Source organism: Colias croceus, chromosome 4, assembly GCF_905220415.1.
Source record: "Colias croceus chromosome 4, ilColCroc2.1".
Classification (NCBI taxonomy): Eukaryota; Metazoa; Arthropoda; class Insecta; order Lepidoptera; family Pieridae; genus Colias; species Colias croceus.
Window position 1 is genome coordinate 7499058 of NC_059540.1, and position 23552 is coordinate 7522609.

The 23552-nt window shown below is 34.9% G+C and overlaps 2 protein-coding genes across 9 annotated transcripts; one reads left to right on the forward strand and one right to left on the reverse strand.

The window, feature by feature from the left end:
* Positions 1-1355: 1355 nt before the first annotated feature.
* LOC123691507 lies at positions 1356-17193 on the reverse strand. 8 transcript variants are annotated; one of them, XM_045635933.1, is made up of 17 exons: positions 16981-17193; positions 13359-13460; positions 12532-12642; positions 11962-12072; positions 11551-11658; positions 10981-11091; positions 10314-10421; positions 9744-9854; positions 9322-9429; positions 8752-8862; positions 8085-8192; positions 7515-7625; positions 7093-7200; positions 6521-6631; positions 4926-5030; positions 4304-4411; positions 1356-1808 (listed from the first exon to the last, which is right to left on the reverse strand). In XM_045635933.1, exons 1-17 carry the CDS (start codon positions 17058-17060, stop codon positions 1661-1663), a joined length of 1860 nt encoding a protein of 619 aa, XP_045491889.1. In that variant the 5' UTR covers positions 17061-17193; the 3' UTR covers positions 1356-1660. The 8 variants fall into 8 exon arrangements, with proteins under 8 accessions (XP_045491889.1, XP_045491894.1, XP_045491891.1 ...); XM_045635938.1 differs by lacking the exon at positions 11551-11658; XM_045635935.1 differs by lacking the exon at positions 10314-10421.
* Positions 17194-20038: 2845 nt separating this feature from the next.
* On the forward strand, positions 20039-21882 carry LOC123691420 (basic salivary proline-rich protein 2-like). Its single transcript, XM_045635800.1, has one exon. The coding sequence runs from the start codon at positions 20200-20202 to the stop codon at positions 21799-21801; it is 1602 nt and encodes a 533-aa protein (XP_045491756.1). The 5' UTR covers positions 20039-20199; the 3' UTR covers positions 21802-21882.
* The last annotated feature ends 1670 nt before the right edge of the window (positions 21883-23552 follow it).

Genomic DNA, 23552 nt, shown 5'->3' on the forward strand with positions numbered 1-23552 from the left:
AATGCGATTTCTACTTTATTTTATTTAACCCGATGTTCTTGTCGTGATGAATCTAAACAAGTTTGTGAATTGGGGAGTTAGTGATACTGTAGGTGGTAAAATGTCTCTAAAGTCTAAATTAATACGGTATAGATATGTATATGATGTAAGAATACCTATGATAGGATGAACTTGACCTAAAACGCTTATTGACAAAAAATAGCACGCACTAATGATTCGCATTATGAGTTGTGGCCACATGGCCAATGATATAATAATATATCGCGTTATGGCCAATGATTTTTTTAAAGTAACTACATAGGTACTTACTTTTAAAAGGTCATTGGTTATGGGCCATAACCTTATGGCAATCTTTTAAAACTTATGGCAATGAAGAATGGCTACCCTGTCCCTGTAATAATTACTACTCTTTGATTGCCACTACGCGTTCTGCTCTTCACTATAGCTATAGTACTTATCGGTCACTCATATTCTCACCAATACGCTAACCTACAACTAGAACTGTGGGAAAACATTTTCAAACGTTTCTTCACCTACATGTGGAGTATAATACGGACGAACATTCGTACATTGTAGGCACTAGTATGCACCACAATTCGTTTTGATTCAATCGAAGATCGTTTTTCTGCTGTTTACAGAAATATTCAACTTTTATCAAACGAACTATTCCAGGTAACTAGGTACCTATTTTGCGTTTAAGTTCTGCCAAGTAGGTACTCTGAGTGATATTTCTTACGCCTTTTAAGTTCCAACTTAAAAGGCGTAAGAAATAAGCGTTATATCTTAATACCTATACTTATTTCTTAATAGCTGCCTATCCATATTCTAATAAAAGAAGAAGCAGGTAGGTACATATGTGATTAAAATAATATATCCCTTCATTACAATAATTATAATAAAGTTTACCACAGAGATACAGCCTACAGAGTAGTCTCCTTCTCTATGGTAAATTAAAAGCATGCAGTGCTCCGAGTGAATGGATGGAACATTGCTATTCAAATAAAAATAACAATGAATTCGTAAGTCTGGACGGCTGGACCTAGTTAACCTGAATAAGAAAAATATAAAATGTTAGATAGGTACCTACTCGTGTCAGTCGTGTGAGACTTCGTCTTGAAGTTTTAAATTATAATACATAGTCTAAGATCCCACAGCAGGATTAGTGCGATCATCGATTTTTTGCTAAAACCTGAATTTTATGTATATTTATAATTAGGAGAATATATTATATCGACTAGGTTGCCAGTCAAAATTTGGCCGCAAGGCCTCTTTTGGTACAGGTTTAAAAAGAAAACAAAAATCTATTCACGTTGAGAACTTGAAAATATGAGATGAAAAATAAAACACTTTGTTAACCGGATCAAATATTTTATTAAATCACAGGCTACAAGCATGCTATCGATTATTTTTGTACTTACTGTATATATTTATTAATATAATTCAAATATTTGTATCTTGAAATGAATAATATAATACAATAGCCGAATCATATAATATGTTACATATTTTATGTTAAATATTTATATTTTCAAATTCAAATTTATATTTTATTTACATATCTTTTAATTATTGAGTTTTACACGCTGAATATACTTTTCCAAGTGCTGTACGGTCGGTAGGTATATGATTAGTGTGGTTCAATAATAATAGCTCAATGGATTCAATCTAGGATTGGGCGGCATATTCCGTTGGCGTCCGGTCGGTATCCAGAAGGACATTGCGATGGGACGCTTATTATGTTTTTATTGCCCACTTCAAAGTTTATTTCCGACAAGATAATTCCATCAATTTGGCGCCTTTGGGATTGTCTGAAATTTATCACATCAAAATAAATAATCTCTCAAGAACGCTGAACGACTGAATGGATTACACTTACAGTAGCATACTGCATAATAGGTGTAGACAAGGTGTAAACATAGACACAAGTATGACTTATATTATAACTTATAAGGCAGTGGATATGTCGCAGTCATCTGGTTGTATCTGCTTTTTGATTGAATGACTAGCGCGTTCATTGAATGACGACATTTAATTGAATGACTAATGGACAACTAGTCAAATTGCGCAGAGCTTGACCGACCGTCATTGCGTATCAACAATTATTATATGACTATGACACTAATGCGCATGACAATACGCGTGCGTATGGTCGGTCTAGCTATGAACGGTTTTATGAATTTCCATACATATGGCAAGCGCGACTGACGTACGCACTGATGGTCGGTCAAGCTCTGCAACCAGCCTTAATCATTAATGACGTTCAACGTCTTGACTGAACATCATTAATTAGCATAATCGTTGGATAGATAAGGAGGTACATCAGGTTAGGTTAGTGTTATTTTTCAAGTACACAGAAATAGGAGCTCGTCACCGTCTTCTTGTGGATGTTTGGAATAAGTAAATTCTATCGTCATATTATTTAAAAAATATGCTGACTGCTGAGAGTTATATATCCGCCGCGCCATCTTCAATGTCAAAAATATGCCGACTGTCTCGGTTGTCTAGTTATCTCTCGGGAGTATATTATAACCGCCCTCTTCAATCGGTTATTTTATTTTATTTTTCATTTTGTTATGTTACAATACCCTAAGTAGTTGGACGTTGAGTGACGCTTGTTAAATCAACGTTCGTCCTAGTGATTCAATTGAATGTCGTCATTATCAACGCACCACAATTAATCAATTATAGCAGATTCAACCAGATAACGGCGACAGAAATATTTTCAACATTGGTATCGTATAAAGAATCTTCTAAGAATACAATAGATATAGTAACTATGTCATTATTAGATATCGGTAGATAATTTATATATCTAGTATAATATTAATAACATATAGGTAAATACTTAGATGCGTTTGTTTTCTCAATAATTAATTACTTAATTATCGTAATACCTAATCGTTTTATCTGTCCTTTAAATGAAGTAAGTAAGCAATTATCATTTTCCTAGAACCTGGATATTTAACGTGTTAAGCGCGTCACACACGGTGAAGATGTTAAGATTCTCTAATATAAAATATTACAGTATCTTAAGGTATCCGGTATCAGCGTTCTGACCATCATTTTTCTTTTTGTCATTGCGTACTAAGACCCCTGTAGAACCGCCATCCTGTTACAAATGACCCGAAACACTGACACAAAATTTCATGAAAATAAATTTCATTTTGAGAATTAATTTCGAGCAAAAACGTGCATAAAATAACTTTTCAATATTAGGTACTTAGTTATAGTTTTATATTTTCATTGATTTTCTCCAAAAATTTCTAATGTCACTTTCGGTACGGAATCCTATAAAGAAACATCGCACTACACAGTTGTTATTCGCATAATTCTGCAAATCAAATGTTATGTATTATGTTTAAAATAGTCGTGTTGTGGTGTTTTACTAAACTCCTTAACGACTGGACCGATTTTTATGAAATTTTGTGTGCACATTGAATACGGCGAAAAGAAGGAAAAAATATATTTTTCATACTCCCAAATCATTTAAGAGTAAGGCATCGTTTGTAAATGCCCCGCCCCCGTAAGAATAGCGATCGCAAAGGACATGAATTATGCCTATTGGTGTTCTTATCAATAATAGATTTGAGTATAGCCTATTCTTTATTGATAAAAATGAAATTAATAACACTGATTGTACCTAATAACAAAGATAACATATTTATAAAGAATTTCGTAGAAGTGCCTAACTAATAACTATAGGTACGTTTAATAAATATTATATAGGTAGATAGCCTTATTTATTTATCTTATTTTAAAATTAAAAGCGAATTCAATTGGTAGTCTACTAGCATCTTAGAGCATTTTACCAACAAGTATTAGGAAACCATTGCGAAGAAAAGCTTCTGTAGCTAGCTACTAGTTGTTATTACTTTGTGGTTAAGGCTAGCTACTAGTTATTATTCTGTGGTTAAGGCTAGCACGCATAACTAGAACGCGAGAAATTAGCGAAAAATCAAGTGGCAGTATATTTTTTTTTAATCTTTTAAAAATATAATTAAGTAGGTACTTAATCATTGTAGTTAAAAAGAATTAAAAAGTATGTTTTATATTTTGCATTTGAAAGAAAGAGAGTACGTTTAATCACAAATACTTTTACAAAATCTTGACTTATAACTACTTAAACGTTGAAAATTGAAAAAAAAAAAAAATCATTTAAATAATTTTTATTTATAAATTTTCTTTGTATCGTTTTCGGTAGATATTAATGCGCCAATTTGATCTGCTCCAATAAATTTTACAAGTAGGTAAATATTTCACAGTATGGACTATAGTGAAGTTATTTTAAGCTGTCGGTATTTACTTCAAAATATTAGATCTCCAGATATTACGACATACTCCATTCACAAGTTTTTGTCCTGGAGGGCAGTTGTCTGGTACAGAAATCACATTGCTAGGCACACCTTCGGTTCTGAAACGATATTTAATTATTATAAATCAAGTAATAGAGTCTTAGAACATTAGAATAGAGCCTTCATGACACATAGGGATCACGTATAAATCCAACGGGGAATTTTTTAAATCTCTTCTTCCTTCTCCAGTTTCTGATATTAGCTTGATCAAAGATATAAGTAAACAAACACTCTCGTTAAAGCGGTTATTAGTACAGAACATCCCTACTCTAATATTTATATTATAAATGCGAAAGTAACTCTGTCTGTCTGTCTGTTACGCTTACCCGCTTAAACCTCTCAACCGATTTTGATGAAATTTGGCACAGACAATCTTAAAACCCTAAAGAACATAGGCTACCTTTTATTAAAACACCACGCGGCCGAAGCCGCGGGCAGAAGCGAGTAGATAATAAATTGGTACTTTTGCAAAATAAGCAACATTCCTAGCCAGGAATAGAATCTAAATATTTGTTTAAAAATGATTAAACACCATAAGGTGTTGATTGTGTGAATATGGTTGTGAAAGCTCACAGTAATAATATCCTCCAGATATCACGACATACTCCATTCACAAGTTCTTGTCCCGGAGGGCAGTTGTCTGGTACAGTAATCACATTACTAGGTAAACTTTCAGCCCTGAAATTATTATAAAATTAAAAAAAAAGAAATTTTAATAACGCTTTATATTTATTTAGCGCGGTTCTGGGCTCCAGTATTCTCTACTCTATCTTTAATAGCCAAGTCATAGGTAATTAATATTACGTATGACAGTTGAATTTATTGATAACTAGCGGTCCGCCCCGGCTTCGCCCGTGGTACATATTCACGATTTCTCTACATAAGAACCATCCTCGAACTTCAAGGAATATTATAAAAAAAGAATTAACGAAATCGGTTAAGGCGTTCTCAAGTTATGCGCTTACCAACACATTTTGGGATTCATTTTTATATTATAGAAAGATAATTAAAACAAAAAACATTCAAAAGCTTTTTAGTTTTTCTACAAAGGAAGTTAGTTGGTCAAAACTACTTTAACACGCTTTTATTAGCTTCACCTGTATGGGTGTATTCAGAAAGCGCGCCAAGCGACGGTAGGTAAGCGCTTATAAGTTTCCAGCTTTCTTTCTGAATACGCCCTATGTTTGTATGTCACAAAACCGCGAATTCGCATCGCATCGGAAATATCTATGAATTCGCACGAACGCACCGCAAGACATTCCGATCTGCTTCGCATCGCACATTCCTGCGATATTACGTAATGGCGTATGCAGAAAGAAAGCTGGAAACCATTCTGGAAACTTTTAAGCGCTTAACGGCGCGGCGCTTGTCAGCGCTAGTAACCCGCGCAGGAAAATATAGTACTGAAAAATAGTACTCACTTCAGAGCGCTGTAAAACCTTAGCTAACTTAATGAAAATGAAATCTACAAAAATGGTGTGATATCATTTCTTCGTAAAATAATAAAAAAAAAGTTTTATTGAAAAAATATATAAATTTATATTTTTGGTTTTATGGCATTCAAATGCTTTATAAATATAAATTTACAAAGAATAGAAAAAATTCGATCACGAGGCGGGACTCGAATTCGCATCCTTTCGCGCTATTCCGGGGCGGATTCCTCACCAACTCAGCCACTCGTGACCCGCCCGAGCGATCGAATTTATTCTATTCTTTCAGTTGTATGTGTCTGAAGGGACACACCGCGCACCATCTATTGAGATGATTAACAACCATTTCAACCAATATGAAGCACTTTTCAGTGAATACCATATTGTAACGATGGAACACGACCTTTTTTTGTTGAATTTATATTTTTGGTTTTATGGCATTTTATGATAAGATAACTATAACAATGTTATATTTAATCAGTTAGTCAAATTGCAATGACCAAACATCCCCTAAACACCAAAATTACTCAACCATTAGCACACCCCGGACACTCCATACAAAATTATCGTTTTGACAGTCACACTGTAGACTGTGTAGAGAGTGCAAATGTATTTGTTAACGCTTTAGGATTCGCACATTAATTGTGACTAGCGTAAAGAAATTCGCGTTTTTTATATTTATCTTATATGAAATATGCGTACGCATGAAACGCAAGATAACAGATGTAAAGAACTTACAAATCGATTCCTGATCGCCATACATAACGGCAGGCTCCATTAATTAGAACTTGTGGAGGCGGGCAGTTATCGGGAACTTGGATTGTCCCTCCTCGAGGCTCAGCTAAATGACTTTAAAGGTTGCAATCATTAATTAGGAGAAGAAAGTAACTCATTAACCTCTATAAAGTTCAAAGAAATGTTGTAGAAGAAGCTGGCAGCAGTGGATTGCGTTAACATCCGTTGCAAGAGACACTGTTTTTTTTTTAATTCGACATCGAACAATCTGATATAGTGCAATAATGTTTATTTGCAAATATCATGTCGGTAACTAACTACTTGTTTAACATTCAAAAAAATATTTTTGTTGGATGTCCATTTATTGTAGAAGCATTTACAACATCGCGCAATGGCCTACGACCAATAGGAGCAAAGAAGCAACGAAAAATGTTGAAATATTGTGAGTGGAGCATGATAACTTAGTTATGTACTAATAGTTTTTCTTCTCAAACTTATCAAGGAGAAACCAGGGGGCTCAGCTATATCAAACATACAGTATATTATACGTAAGTATACAGATATAAAGAACTTACGACTCGATTCCTGATCGCCATACATAACGGCAGGCTCCATTAATTAGAACTTGTGGAGGCGGGCAGTTATCGGGAACTTGGATTGTGCCTCGAGGCTCAGCTAAATGACTTTAAAGATTGCAATCATGAATTAGGGGAGGAAAGTAACTCATACACATCTATAAAGTTTTTTCCTCTGAATAAACTGAACCAAAACCCATGGGCAGTTAGACTCACACTGTATTCCAAGCTATCTTAACCTAGATACCACTTTTTTTATAAAAATTGCGTTTAATTTTAGGTTGAGGTAACTATGAAGTAATAAATAAGGCTTGGTATATTAAATGAAATATTCCACCTGTAATGGTGTTAAATTTTTATATTTATCTTATATGAAATATGCGTACGCAAGAAACGCAAGATAACAGATGTAAAGAACTTACAAATCGATTCCTGATCGCCATACATAACGGCAGGCTCCATTAATTAGAACTTGTGGAGGCGGGCAGTTATCGGGAACTTGGATTGTCCCTCCTCGAGGCTCAGCTAAATGACTTTAAAGGTTGCAATCATTAATTAGGAGAAGAAAGTAACTCATTAACCTCTATAAAGTTCAAAGAAATGTTGTAGAAGAAGCTGGCAGCAGTGGATTGCGTTAACATCCGTTGCAAGAGACACTGTTCTTTGTTATTCGACATCGAACAATCTGATATAGTGCAATAATGTTTATTTGCAAATATCATGTCGGTAACTAACTACTGGCTTAACATTCAAAAAAATATTTTTGTTGGATGTCCATTTATTGTAAAAGCATTTACAACATCGCACAATGGCCTATGACCAATAGGAGCAAAGAAGCAACGAAAAATGTTGAAATATTGTGAGTAGAGCATGATAACTTAGTTATGTACTAATAGTTTTTCTTCTCAAACTTATCAAGGAGAAACCAGGGGGCTCAGCTATATCAAACATACGGTATATTATACGTAAGTATACAGATATAAAGAACTTACGACTCGATTCCTGATCGCCATACATAACGGCAGGCTCCATTAATTAGAACTTGTGGAGGCGGGCAGTTATCGGGAACTTGGATTGTGCCTCGAGGCTCAGCTAAATGACTTTAAAGATTGCAATCATGAATTAGGGGAGGAAAGTAACTCATAAACATCTATAAAGTTCGCTCGCTTCTAGGTGCATTAAAAACTGTTATTTTTAATCGACATGGAAAATCTGATAGGATATAATTAGAAAAAATATTTTTTTGCAAGGAACCAAGTACAGGTTTGAAATTAAAATCTCGGAAGCATTTATAACATTACGCTACTGCCTACGACCAATATTAGTTGAGGAGCAATAAAAAATGCTGCATAAAAGGATAATATGTATTTTGAACAGTTGTGTGTGAGGCAGAAACGGATATGTACAAACAGGTTTTTTCCTCTGAATAAACTGAACCAAAACCCATGAGCAGTTAGACTCACACTGTATTCCAAGCTATCTTAACCTAGATACCACTTTTTTTTATAAAAATTGCGTTTAATTTTAGGTTGAGGCAATAAATAAGGCTTGGTATATTAAATAAAATATTCCACCTGTAACGGTGTTAAATTTTTATATTTATCTTATATGAAATATGCGTACGCAAGAAACGCAAGATAACAGATGTAAAGAACTTACAAATCGATTCCTGATCGCCATACATAACGGCAGGCTCCATTAATTAGAACTTGTGGAGGCGGGCAGTTATCGGGAACTTGGATTGTCCCTCCTCGAGGCTCAGCTAAATGACTTTAAAGGTTGCAATCATTAATTAGGAGAAGAAAGTAACTCATTAACCTCTATAAAGTTCAAAGAAATGTTGTAGAAGAAGCTGGCAGCAGTGGATTGAGTTAACATCCGTTGCAAGAGACACTGTTCTTTTTTATTCGACATCGAACAATCTGATATAGTGGAATAATGTTTATTTGCAAATATCATGTCGGTAACTTACTACTGGTTTAACATTCAAAAAAATATTTTTGTTGGATGTCCATTTATTGTAGAAGCATTTACAACATCGCGCAATGGCCTACGACCAATAGGAGCAAAGAAGCAACGAAAAATGTTGAAATATTGTGAGTGGAGCATGATAACTTAGTTATGTACTAATAGTTTTTCTTCTCAAACTTATCAAGGAGAAACCAGGGGGCTCAGCTATATCAAACATACAGTATATTATACGTAAGTATACAGATATAAAGAACTTACGACTCGATTCCTGATCGCCATACATAACGGCAGGCTCCATTAATTAGAACTTGTGGAGGCGGGCAGTTATCGGGAACTTGGATTGTGCCTCGAGGCTCAGCTAAATGACTTTAAAGATTGCAATCATGAATTAGGGGAGGAAAGTAACTCATACACATCTATAAGGTTTTTTCCTCTGAATAAACTGAACCAAAACCCATGGGCAGTTAGACTCACACTGTATTCCAAGCTATCTTAACCTAGATACCACTTTTTTTATAAAAATTGCGTTTAATTTTAGGTTGAGGTAACTATGAAGTAATAAATAAGGCTTGGTATATTAAATGAAATATTCCACCTGTAATGGTGTTAAATTTTTATATTTATCTTATATGAAATATGCGTACGCAAGAAACGCAAGATAACAGATGTAAAGAACTTACAAATCGATTCCTGATCGCCATACATAACGGCAGGCTCCATTAATTAGAACTTGTGGAGGCGGGCAGTTATCGGGAACTTGGATTGTCCCTCCTCGAGGCTCAGCTAAATGACTTTAAAGGTTGCAATCATTAATTAGGAGAAGAAAGTAACTCATTAACCTCTATAAAGTTCAAAGAAATGTTGTAGAAGAAGCTGGCAGCAGTGGATTGCGTTAACATCCGTTGCAAGAGACACTGTTCTTTGTTATTCGACATCGAACAATCTGATATAGTGCAATAATGTTTATTTGCAAATATCATGTCGGTAACTAACTACTGGCTTAACATTCAAAAAAATATTTTTGTTGGATGTCCATTTATTGTAAAAGCATTTACAACATCGCACAATGGCCTATGACCAATAGGAGCAAAGAAGCAACGAAAAATGTTGAAATATTGTGAGTAGAGCATGATAACTTAGTTATGTACTAATAGTTTTTCTTCTCAAACTTATCAAGGAGAAACCAGGGGGCTCAGCTATATCAAACATACGGTATATTATACGTAAGTATACAGATATAAAGAACTTACGACTCGATTCCTGATCGCCATACATAACGGCAGGCTCCATTAATTAGAACTTGTGGAGGCGGGCAGTTATCGGGAACTTGGATTGTGCCTCGAGGCTCAGCTAAATGACTTTAAAGATTGCAATCATGAATTAGGGGAGGAAAGTAACTCATAAACATCTATAAAGTTCGCTCGCTTCTAGGTGCATTAAAAACTGTTATTTTTAATCGACATGGAAAATCTGATAGGATATAATTAGAAAAAATATTTTTTTGCAAGGAACCAAGTACAGGTTTGAAATTAAAATCTCGGAAGCATTTATAACATTACGCTACTGCCTACGACCAATATTAGTTGAGGAGCAATAAAAAATGCTGCATAAAAGGATAATATGTATTTTGAACAGTTGTGTGTGAGGCAGAAACGGATATGTACAAACAGGTTTTTTCCTCTGAATAAACTGAACCAAAACCCATGAGCAGTTAGACTCACACTGTATTCCAAGCTATCTTAACCTAGATACCACTTTTTTTTATAAAAATTACGTTTAATTTTAGGTTGAGGCAATAAATAAGGCTTGGTATATTAAATGAAATATTCCACCTGTAACGGTGTTAAATTTTTATATTTATCTTATATGAAATATGCGTACGCAAGAAACGCAAGATAACAGATGTAAAGAACTTACAAATCGATTCCTGATCGCCATACATAACGGCAGGCTCCATTAATTAGAACTTGTGGAGGCGGGCAGTTATCGGGAACTTGGATTGTCCCTCCTCGAGGCTCAGCTAAATGACTTTAAAGGTTGCAATCATTAATTAGGAGAAGAAAGTAACTCATTAACCTCTATAAAGTTCAAAGAAATGTTGTAGAAGAAGCTGGCAGCAGTGGATTGAGTTAACATCCGTTGCAAGAGACACTGTTCTTTTTTATTCGACATCGAACAATCTGATATAGTGGAATAATGTTTATTTGCAAATATCATGTCGGTAACTTACTACTGGTTTAACATTCAAAAAAATATTTTTGTTGGATGTCCATTTATTGTAGAAGCATTTACAACATCGCGCAATGGCCTACGACCAATAGGAGCAAAGAAGCAACGAAAAATGTTGAAATATTGTGAGTGGAGCATGATAACTTAGTTATGTACTAATAGTTTTTCTTCTCAAACTTATCAAGGAGAAACCAGGGGGCTCAGCTATATCAAACATACGGTATATTATACGTAAGTATACAGATATAAAGAACTTACGACTCGATTCCTGATCGCCATACATAACGGCAGGCTCCATTAATTAGAACTTGTGGAGGCGGGCAGTTATCGGGAACTTGGATTGTGCCTCGAGGCTCAGCTAAATGACTTTAAAGATTGCAATCATGAATTAGGGGAGGAAAGTAACTCATACACATCTATAAAGTTTTTTCCTCTGAATAAACTGAACCAAAACCCATGGGCAGTTAGACTCACACTGTATTCCAAGCTATCTTAACCTAGATACCACTTTTTTTATAAAAATTGCGTTTAATTTTAGGTTGAGGCAATAAATAAGGCTTGGTATATTAAATGAAATATTCCACCTGTAACGGTGTTAAATTTTTATATTTATCTTATATGAAATATGCGTACGCAAGAAACGCAAGATAACAGATGTAAAGAACTTACAAATCGATTCCTGATCGCCATACATAACGGCAGGCTCCATTAATTAGAACTTGTGGAGGCGGGCAGTTATCGGGAACTTGGATTGTCCCTCCTCGAGGCTCAGCTAAATGACTTTAAAGGTTGCAATCATTAATTAGGAGAAGAAAGTAACTCATTAACCTCTATAAAGTTCAAAGAAATGTTGTAGAAGAAGCTGGCAGCAGTGGATTGCGTTAACATCCGTTGCAAGAGACACTGTTCTTTGTTATTCGACATCGAACAATCTGATATAGTGCAATAATGTTCATTTGCAAATATCATGTCGGTAACTAACTACTGGTTTAACATTCAAAAAAATATTTTTGTTGGATGTCCATTTATTGTAAAAGCATTTACAACATCGCGCAATGGCCTACGACCAATAGGAGCAAAGAAGCAACGAAAAATGTTGAAATATTGTGAGTGGAGCATGATAACTTAGTTATGTACTAATAGTTTTTCTTCTCAAACTTATCAAGGAGAAACCAGGGGGCTCAGCTATATCAAACATACGGTATATTATACGTAAGTATACAGATATAAAGAACTTACGACTCGATTCCTGATCGCCATACATAACGGCAGGCTCCATTAATTAGAACTTGTGGAGGCGGGCAGTTATCGGGAACTTGGATTGTCCCTCCTCGAGGCTCAGCTAAATGACTTTAAAGGTTGCAATCATTAATTAGGAGAAGAAAGTAACTCATTAACCTCTATAAAGTTCAAAGAAATTGTTGTAGAAGAAGCTGACAGCAGTGGATTGCGTTAACATCCGTTGCAAGAGACACTGTTCTTTTTTATTCGACATCGAACAATCTGATATAGTGCAATAATTAGGGATGAAAATATGAAAAAAAAATTTAATTAATGTTATGTAAATCAAAATTACTAGCTTACCGCCCACGGCTTTGCCCGCTTCGTCTCAAACCTAATAAATTATTCACTAAAACCTTCCTATTGATTCACTCTATGGAGCTCTCTCTACGGAGCACAGTCAAACAGGATAATTAGCGCGGGCTGAATTTGCGAACGGTACTGACGGGTCGACGTCGACTACGTCACCAAGATGGCCGCCAATCGCAATATCAACTTGCGGGGCTTATAGGTCAAAATCTAGTCTATATGAGTCGGTAACATAATATAAAAACATAGGTACCTACTTAGTTGGATTAATCTTATAAAAGCGTGTTAAAATAGGACACAATTTATAGATCAAAATATAATATATAATTACTAATGTATCTTGTGTAGAACCATCGTGTAGAACCGGATTTTCGCTTGTTATTTTTTCTTTTAAAAAGCTCTATCATCCAAATCTATAAATGAATAAATATTTTGTATAAATAATTATCGTTGTAATAATTGAGTGATCCACTCACGTATCAAACCGCCTCCAGATATCGCGACAGACGCCATTTACAAGAACTTGACCGTCCTGACAGTTGTCTGGCACCTGAATCACATTCCGATCATCATTTGATCTAGATAAATAAAATAATAATAATTATTAATTAGTATAATGTCTGATCCTTTCTATGAACTACAAAGCTTGGCAGCGTGTGGTGCAGTTATTCAGAATCATCAATCATCGTGTAATGTGCTAAATCGCAGCAACTATTTTTTATTCGCTTTGTTACTTCAAGCGAAGAGTGAACCGGTACCTACTAGGGAAGCGCGTACCATCTTAGACCGCATCTCAGCTTTCCATCAGGCGAGATTGTGGTCAAGCGCTTCCCTATCCTAAGTAAAAGTAAAAGTAATGTTACTGCTATGGCACGTACCTACCGGGTGTTATTAACCACCCGGGAACATAATATTTTTAAAAGGCCACGTTCCTAGTAGGTATTCGAAAATCCTTTAATTTACTAGTTAGATGTTTATTTTATTTTGCTTGATTTATTATAACTGAACTAACGACTAATATAAGATGACAAGATGGCATTCTTATATTAGTCGTATCCAAGAAGCTTATATCTAATACACTGGAGATTTCGGTATGAACATTGACGTGTAACAAGAAAATATTGCCCAGTTCATGTTTTTTATCACTTTCACACCTAACTTGGTATTACCACTGTTAATACGAAGTTTTCCCAAGGCTACTATGTATGCTGTAATATTCTGTGCAAAAGGTTAGTTTTTGTACATGAGTTTGTTGATAAATTGCCAACAACGTCATTCAGAAGCATTGTTGGATGAGACAATTATTATTTATGCTAAATAAACTAAGTATCTGAACCAATTATTAAAAAGCGATACTCCCTGATTATGGGTAGTCACCATAATAAAATTGTAGCAACTCTCACTTTGTCAATATGGCATGTGTGTCAAAAAAATTGCGTCGCTTCGAATATTTAAGTTAATATTGTTGCTTATTTAATGAATATTTTCCGAATATAAAGAATGCATTGTATTGTGCAAAATTGCAGAAGTGTTTGGACACCAAATTCTGGCATAGAATTTCACAGGCAAGTGTATATTTACGTTATTTACAATATTCCTCAATACTCCTGCATTTACCTGTTTAGAATCATTTCAATGGCAAAAATTGTCTAATTTAGCATCATTTTAGTAAGCAGTCATGTTAAATTTGTTATTTCCCTAATACTTTATCATTTTTCAACAAGTTTTCAATAAACAGATTTAACAAGTAAGGTAACCATGATGACAGGTTTTTATGGATAGCGAAGAGAATATATTGTAATAACAATATTATGATGAAAATTTAGAACACCATTTTAAAGATTGTTACTAGTAATGAAACAACACATGACATCGGTAATTGCACTCACATGTAGTTATAAGATTGTTCGTTTTTACATTGAAATTTATACTTTTTTAACTTACCTCATATTTTTTTGTTTTACGTATTTCAGCTTTCCAAAAAGTAAAATAAAAAGAAATATATGTGCCCATCAAGGTTACTGAGGATTACGACCCAGAAAAAAATACCTTTTGAAAAATAAACTTTGTAAAGTTAGCTGAAATTTGTGCAAGGCTGCTATAAACAGTTTTTCTTTGATGATTCTGGCTTGAAATTGACCCGTCGAAGCAACGCGTTTAAAAAGAAGATCTGAGTAGCTAACAATTTGGTAAACAGCATCTGATGCAAAACACAACTTTCCTCTATTTACAAAGGATGTTAATGCTATATATCGGTTCATATCCAAGCTTTGTAGCCAAAAATTATTTATAACTATCATTCTATACCAATTAAAATTGTATGTACCTACCTATAAAGTATGACCATAATATTATAATATAAATACTGTTAAAAATATATGTCGTTATTATTTATAGACCATGATTTTTAGTTTTTTCTATTTTGAAAAATCCTGAATTTACAAACCAGCGTGGTCACTCGACAGAAAGAGACAAAAAACATGACTGACGTCATTGAATGTCATAGTTTCTTGTTTCAAGTTAATGGTCATAGTGCAATCTCCAGTGTATTAGAGGATATAAGCTTCTTGGTCGTATCACTTGATTAAGCATGCAATTTCTTAGTGACAACCACAGAAAATATACGTGCATAATGCATATATACTCTGGGGTGACAACTCAACACCCCTGAGCTGTGTCATCGTTCGGAAGTGCAGTTGAAGCAATCAGCAATGATGGGTTTGATATCCGTGGAACTAATAGTTAAGTAGATGAATTTTATGATAGTTAAGAAAAATATTTATTTTCAAGTTTAATATTATGAAAAGGAACTTTGATTTGGTTGGTTGATTTTCTAAATGAAATAAAAGTTATTAGAAGAATTAATAAAATATGTTAAATAAAATTTTCGTTCAAATTTCACATATTAGAACTTTTTAATTTGTTAATTAATATAATTTGATAGTAGTTAACTAGTTTTCCCACTTCGAGTCGGCTCTTTAAAAACATATTTCATTTAATTATGTAAACTAAATCACAAGTAAATTGATTGTGAAATACTCACACTGAACCTTCGTGATAGAAATCAATAGTTTGGAAAATCCAAAAGTGCACGCCTCATAATCTCATCCTTTACAATAAAATTGATTATTTATAAAGAGTACACTATAAATATAAAAAAGAAATAAAATAAAACAGTTGGAAAAGTAAAGAAAGCGATACCGTAATAATTGAGCTATTTTTCTTGTGGCCCCACCTAGATGTGAAACTGCGCAGGTTTAAGGGACTGACTACCAACTTATTTTTTTAAACCTTGGCTTATAGTATAAAGAATCGAGTTTATAATGGTGAATTTTGAGTACAATATAAATATGAAAACAATAAAAAATAAAATAAAGAATATATATAGATATACTAAAATTATGGAGAACAGTCGATATTTTTTTTTGTTTATTTAATAACAATTAAACCACATCGAATCAGACCTTGAAAAATGAAAGGGTTCTATTCCTGAGCATACTCAAGCGTAAGAGAAAAAAAAAGACTCGATTAGTAAAGTATTTCGGTCGCTATCGTGTTAACAAGAAAATCCTCCGCACATACAGACACACGGACGTCCAAGACAGAACTTTTTTAAACTGTTTTTTAACTAGTTTAAATAACAAAAATGACATCAAAAATATCATGAATGTTAAAAATAGTGTTTTTTCTTAATATGTGTGTGTATGTATTATCTTACAAGTGCAATGTATGATACATAAAGACATTTTAAGTTTGAAAAATCAGATGTTTTGCGCGAAGTGACAGTAGTACCTACCCACCTCAACGCTTCGCTTATGAGGCGTGCAATAGCTATCCATATACCATATCCATATACCTACTTACAGTTGACAGGACAAAAGATTTTGTATGTTCAATGTTGATATCAAATAGAGAATTAAATCAAATAATATTGTTTTGATAAACATTTGTTTTAATTGCGTAGAATTTTTGGCGTTAGGAATTATTATAATAAACATATCATGTAATACATATCTACTAGCTTATTTAATTTATAAACAATCAATATATATATATTAAATTAGTTACACAAAAAAATATTCGTATGGAGTTACTTACGTTCCAAGTGTTTCTTGATAATTCGGTCGTGCAAAAGTACAAGGCGCCACACATAGAATGAATACAAAGATTGTAAGCATGTTAAATGTAAAATATTTAATGATGTTAAAAATGAAATTAAAATAATGTACACCCGTGTTTTATAGCTACTACAATTAAGCGTGGAGAAACAATTTGCTACTAAAAAATAATTAGCTTCCAGGTAGATTTATATTAACTTATCAATAATTTACCGTATAGCCTGAGATAATAGACGATATGTTATCTTATAGTGTTGATTTCTTATTAATTGTTATACATATATGTAAGTACATATTGTACTACAAACAAAGAAATAACTAGGTACCTAACAAATAAGTCAATTGACATTCTCCACAGACATTCTCCTATAAAATACACAAATATTTAGTTATTATAATTGAAATACTTCAAACGATTTGATACGTAGGTACCAGCTGCAGCCGTACCACAACGTAGTATATATCTGTCAACTGTGTAGGTACTCTGCGTTCTATTGCCAAAAAATGCAAGGAAATAATATAATTGATTTAGGTAGTTATGTAGGTATGTAGTTTAATAAATAATTATCGTAATTGCCACCGATCCTTGATAAATGTACAAAGTTTGGATTAAATCTGTTAGACGTTCGTTTAAAGTGGGTCAAAATCGAATCTAAAGGAGTTGGTGACGTACAAACCTTTTTTTTTTTTATTTTTTTTTTATAGTGGAGAATGCATTTAAGCATACCCAGGGCACTCGGGGAAAGAGCCCTGGGTTATGTCGGACTCACCCTGCTGAGTGCAGGGACCTACCGACTAAACTCCACTGTGTTCCGCCGTGCCGCTTTATAGACGGGGCCGCGGGTATTCGGTAGAACCGCGTCCGCGGACCCGTCAGCGGCAGCCTATCTCCAGGCCCAACGCGAATGTGGCGGGAGGCCGCCAGGTCTACCTTCCTAGGGGGGCGGCGTGAGTGGAACACTTCTCACGCCGCCTCTCCGCACCGGATGATGGATTATATCCCCGTTCCACCATCCGGGTGACGTACAAACCTGTCCGTTATATACAAACATACAGTTCAACCGGTCAAGCAAATAACATCGCGTTAAAAAGTAAAGAAAGTAGGGCAAATGCGAATGCATTGTAAACAACAATGCGTGATAAACACTGAATATATATTTTTGAAGGAAAAGGATAACAAAGTCTGAAATCTAAATTTCAGACCGCGGTTTCGTCTAAACTTATCTATGGGTGTAATGAAAATTGGTGCACTATTTTTTGAGTTTATCACGAATAGACAGGCGGACAGACACACAGACAGACACGATGCATGGACATTGGACATTGGTAGGTATATAATCTACAGTGATGACATGTCAGTTTATGGAAAATGCTACGGCTGGATCTGTATTATTTATATTCCTAGATATTATTATGTAGATGGAGTCTGAAGAGTTCCCAAGATATATAAAAGAACATAACCTAGCGAAGTCATGTTTTTGTTTGAATCTTGAGTGTAAAGTTTAGGTACGTTTTTATCGTCTGTTTTTCTTGAGGTACCTAATTTATCTAAGTTTCGAAAGTGATATCAGCGTATCCTTAAGTGGCAGGTAGGATGAGGTTATATGTAGGTACAGTACTAAAGGTACGTGAAATATGACCTTCGAACATAGATTATTAGTTATTACCAATTTCTAACGATTATCTCAGTATTATGAGTTATATCTGTCGTGGCCATATCGTAGATTTGCTCATTTCATGAAATGATCGATCATTTCACGAAATGGTCGCATTTCATGAAATGGTTGAATGTCTATTATTTGGCCACATCATGATGTGGTTTGAGCAGATCAATGATAAGAAATCGTTTCTCGATATGGCCAACTAAACGCGCGGTTTTTTCATGAAATGATCAAAATTATTTGATCATATCGTAAAATAATTACATTAATTATTGGTAGAGGCGCTGCAAGCGCTGTGTTTATGTGATAAAATGGCGGCCGCTGGCGAAAATTTAATTATTCGCAGTTAAAAACTTCATAATTCGTTTTATTAGGTACAATATGAAGAAAGTCATAGCAAATAATTTACGATTATAAAGAGGTTCGAGTACTATGGAAAATTCGGATATCTTATATTGAAGAAAAAATGCGTCTAAAATCCTATACATAAATATATTTATATATCCTATGTTATTATAATTGTTTCTTTTTTAAAAAGCGATTCGCTTCTGGCACTCGCCGACCGCTGCCGCGGCACGCTCGCTTTGCTCGCTCAGCTCGTGCTTTGTTTATTAAAGTCTAACCTAACCTAAACTAAGTAACTGTTTTCTATTGCAAAAACCTTCGCTTCTGGCATTCGTCGGCCGCTGCCGCGGCACTAACTTAAATGAAAATAAACAAGTTCTTTAAATATTCAGAATTTTTTAATGTTTTATGGACTCTCTATATTTTATACGATCTACGATCTGGCCAAAAGTGGATGACCAAATCGTGAAACGTTGACGATTCGATCTGATCAAACTATGTTGGCCATTTCATGAAATGCGACCATTTCGTGAAATGATCAATCATTTCATGAATTGAGCAAATCTACGATATGGCCACGACATATCTATAAGAATTCTCAATACTCATATTAAGGAGGTAACGAGCATAAGTGACACATCCGCTCCTAAATAATGGGTGGGTTACTACGATTTCTCGTTGTGCTCCGTTTTAATTCTGTTTTAAAATAAAATATGAAATATTGTTATGTTACTTCTGAAACCATTATTATTTAAATGATATTAAGTAAAAAAAAATAAGTAAATAAGTACATGAAATATTGATATGTACATGAGAATTAACTTCCTAGTTATTTTTAAGAACATTTTTTAGTTTAATGTTTCTTTGAGTTTATAAATCAACTAGCGCCTGCATAAGTACCAGTTTGTAACATAATATATTATATAAGAGTTCGTAGAGTATTATTGATTTACTGGAGTCGTTTGTTTGCGCGTGTCATTCAAGTTTCACCTCGACGCGGACGGCGAGCAAAGGTAAAACTCCTACTATAATAGTTATAGGGCGGCTGACCAATTTATTTCCAGAACCATTGTATGCGGCAAGTGTTTGCGTCGTGCCAGTATTTTTCGAATCTCCATTTAAATATTTCGGGTTTTTTTAAGTCTCAATATATAACTACAGTGTGCTTGTTATGATACTACAACTCGAATACAATGGCTAAATTATTATGCAGAATATTATTGTTCTTTTTGTTAATGACTATCCTCATTGCTGAGGGAAAAAAAATATCAAGGAGCAGAAGTTCAAGCCGTAGTAGTAGCAGTAGTAGAAGGACGTCGAGTAATCATCCAGCACCGACATCGGTGAGCCATTCACAAGCATCAGCTCCAAAGCCTACGTTATTTGGATGGCAAGAAAAATCTGCTCAGAAAACTCAGAAATCACAACCTCGCCAGTCTAAGCCAGGCGACCAAAAACATTCATATCCTTCTAGTAATACAGGCTTATCTGGAAGTGATCCGCCAAAGAAAACACAGGGTCAATCGGAAACTATCCAGCGCAGTAATGTTGCAAATCAGCAATCAGTACCACAACATACACCTGCAAATGGACACTCATATCCAGCGTCAAATGGTCTTTCGGGTAGTTCTGGAACAGGTGTAAATAATCCTCAACGATCAGGGCAATCTGCTGCTAATTTGGCTCCTCATCAAGTTCAATCGGAAAACATTCAGCGTAGTAATATTCCCAATCAGCAGTCAGCACAACAACCTGCGTCATATGGTTCTAATAGTCACTCATATCCAGCATCAAATGGTCTCTCAGGAAATTCTGGAACAGGTGCAGGTTATCCCCAAGGCACGGGACTCTCTGGTTCTAATGTGGCACCTCCACCATATCAAGCATCTAACTCATACAAACCACAAAATAATTTAGGAAACGGCTATAATCATCCTCAGGGTCCACCACCACCGTATCCTGGTTTGGGAAATAATCATAATCAGCACGGACCACCTCCTCAATACTCAGGCTACGGAAATATGGGAAATAATTATGGCGGATATGGCGGAGGACACAGTCCGCAAATGCCAGGTTACTTCGGTGGTTATTCAAATAATAAAGGTTTTGGTGGTATGAGTCGAGGGAGCTCATTAGCTGGTGTTGGAATTGCTGGAGCAGGAATAGGAACAATATTAACTGGGTTGGCGTTATGGAATTTAGCTAGATCCACGGGACATCATCATCACACTGTTATATATGACAACAGAGGACAGCCTGTAGCAGTAGCACCTGTTAATGGGACAGATACTTCGGCGTCCGATTCTTTATTAGCTGATTTGGTGAACTGTACTCTAACTATAAGTACAGATAATGCAACTGAAGTTCTTGCTATTCCTTGTTCAATTGCAACTTCATTTACTCCAGATGCTGGTGATAAGGATGCAAAAGTTGATAGCCCAAATGATAATACTAAGTGCACTATAACAGTTGTTACAAAATCGGCCAAAGAGTTTATGACTACTATACCTTGCTCAGTGCTTCTTAACACAGCAGCTCAAAATAATGTGACAGAACCACCGCCAGAAAGTTTTACAGAATCGACTGCTAATATTACAATTTCAACTATCGATATTGATACAAATTCACCTTCAGCTTTAAAACTTTCAAGTTCTAAAGAAAATATAGATACTGATTCTCCAACCGTCTATAATTGTACTTCCGAACCAGGCGATATACGGGATCCCATAAATCCGTGTTTTAGTGTAAATCACAATTTAACTGTAGTTCCCCTTGCTTCTTCGGATGTTCAATAAAAATAAAATTAATTTTAAATGAAATATTGAATTCAAAAGAATTAACTATTATAATATAACAATTAAATTTATTTAAATTAATATTGATGTTTAATTCTACAAACTCCCAAATTCTACAAAGTAAGGTGGAAATAAAAAAAGAAGAAAAAAAGACTTTTATTTAATTTGTATGTTCTGATACCAATGATAACTTTTATTTAACACTAGCGGTCCGCCCCGGCTTCGCTTCGCCCGTGGTACATATTCACGTTTTCTACATAAGAACCATCCTCGTACTTCAAGGAATATAATAAAAAAGCATTAAAGAAATCGGTTCAGCTGTTCTAAAGTTATGCGCTTACCAACACATTTTGGGATTCATTTTTATATTATAGATTTACTTTATTTACGTGCTAGCTTCTTGCCCTGGCTCCTCCCGGGTAGATTTAGAGTAGATTATCAGTTATTACCATTTCAAGATAACCGTAATAAAATCGGTGTAGGTACATACAAAATAAATATACCGACCAAATTACCTAATAATCTCCTCGTTATTTTTGAAGTCGGTTAAAAATAGCGCACTGCGCATAAAATACCTAGTTGTTTTGAGTGACGTAGACTATGCTCGGTGGTTTGTATGGGAAGGTTTTATAGTGTGATCTAGTGTGATAGGTAATTCTTGTGTTAGCCTATTAAGGCCTGAATCGGGAAGAATTCCCTTTTAATACCGAAAATTAATTCTTAATGTACATATCTAAAAAAATGTATAAGTATTAAAGTTTCGAATCTGATAAAGGGCATGGTTGTTTTAATTTGTTTATTTTACAATCAAGTTTTTTTGGAAAAAAATCATGAACTGAGGTCGATTTTTGGACTTTAAACCAAAACGTCTAAGTGCCATATCACACTAGCGGATTGCGAGCGGTTTCAAAGCGGAGCGGGTGCGCAACGAATACGTTGCGGGCGCGCAACGAACACGCCGCGGATGCGCAGCGAATTCGTTGCGGACGCGTGGCAGATGCGCAACGTTTACGTCGCAGTCATGTACACTCATTAACAAAATGGAATCCGTGCTGGTTGTTACTTATAACTTGTGATAGTATAATAATTATGAGATCATTATTTTTTACGAGTTTCATAACATGTTAATGTTTAGGGTATTGTTTTATCTATTAAATCTTGGTCGAAATGCAATCAGATAACTTAATTGCTCATTATGAAAGTTCACTAGCGAAATAAATTTTAAAGCTCCTTAACTTAAACAGGACTATCTTATTATTAGATAAATAGCAGTGAATAGAAAATTTTATCAAGCAACCAGCAACTCACTATCACTTTGCTCATAATTAGGTTCACAAAATCTCTTTATAAAATACGTTGCTATGGGAGAGATTATACTGGTCAATTGGTCAGTCGTTACATACTTTTGGAATGTATGTTACATTCTAAAGTCCTAGTAATTCAATTTTATAGCACCTTTTACAACAACTTCAGTTGTTATTACATCTTTAGTTAAGTAAGTGCATTTCCACAGTACGGTTAAAAAAATGGAGTGCTACAGAAACGATGGAAATATTGAATGGAAGTTAGGCAAGGGCTGGCTTTTGTGCGAGAGTATACAAAATGACGTTGACGCTTCTATTCGCAGCGAACCCTTGCGCGTCCGCGGCGTGTTCGCTGCGCATCCGCGGCGTGTTCGCTGCGCATCCGCGGCGTGTTCGCTGCGCATCCGCGGCGTGTTCGTTGCGCACCCGCTCCGCTTTGAAACCGCT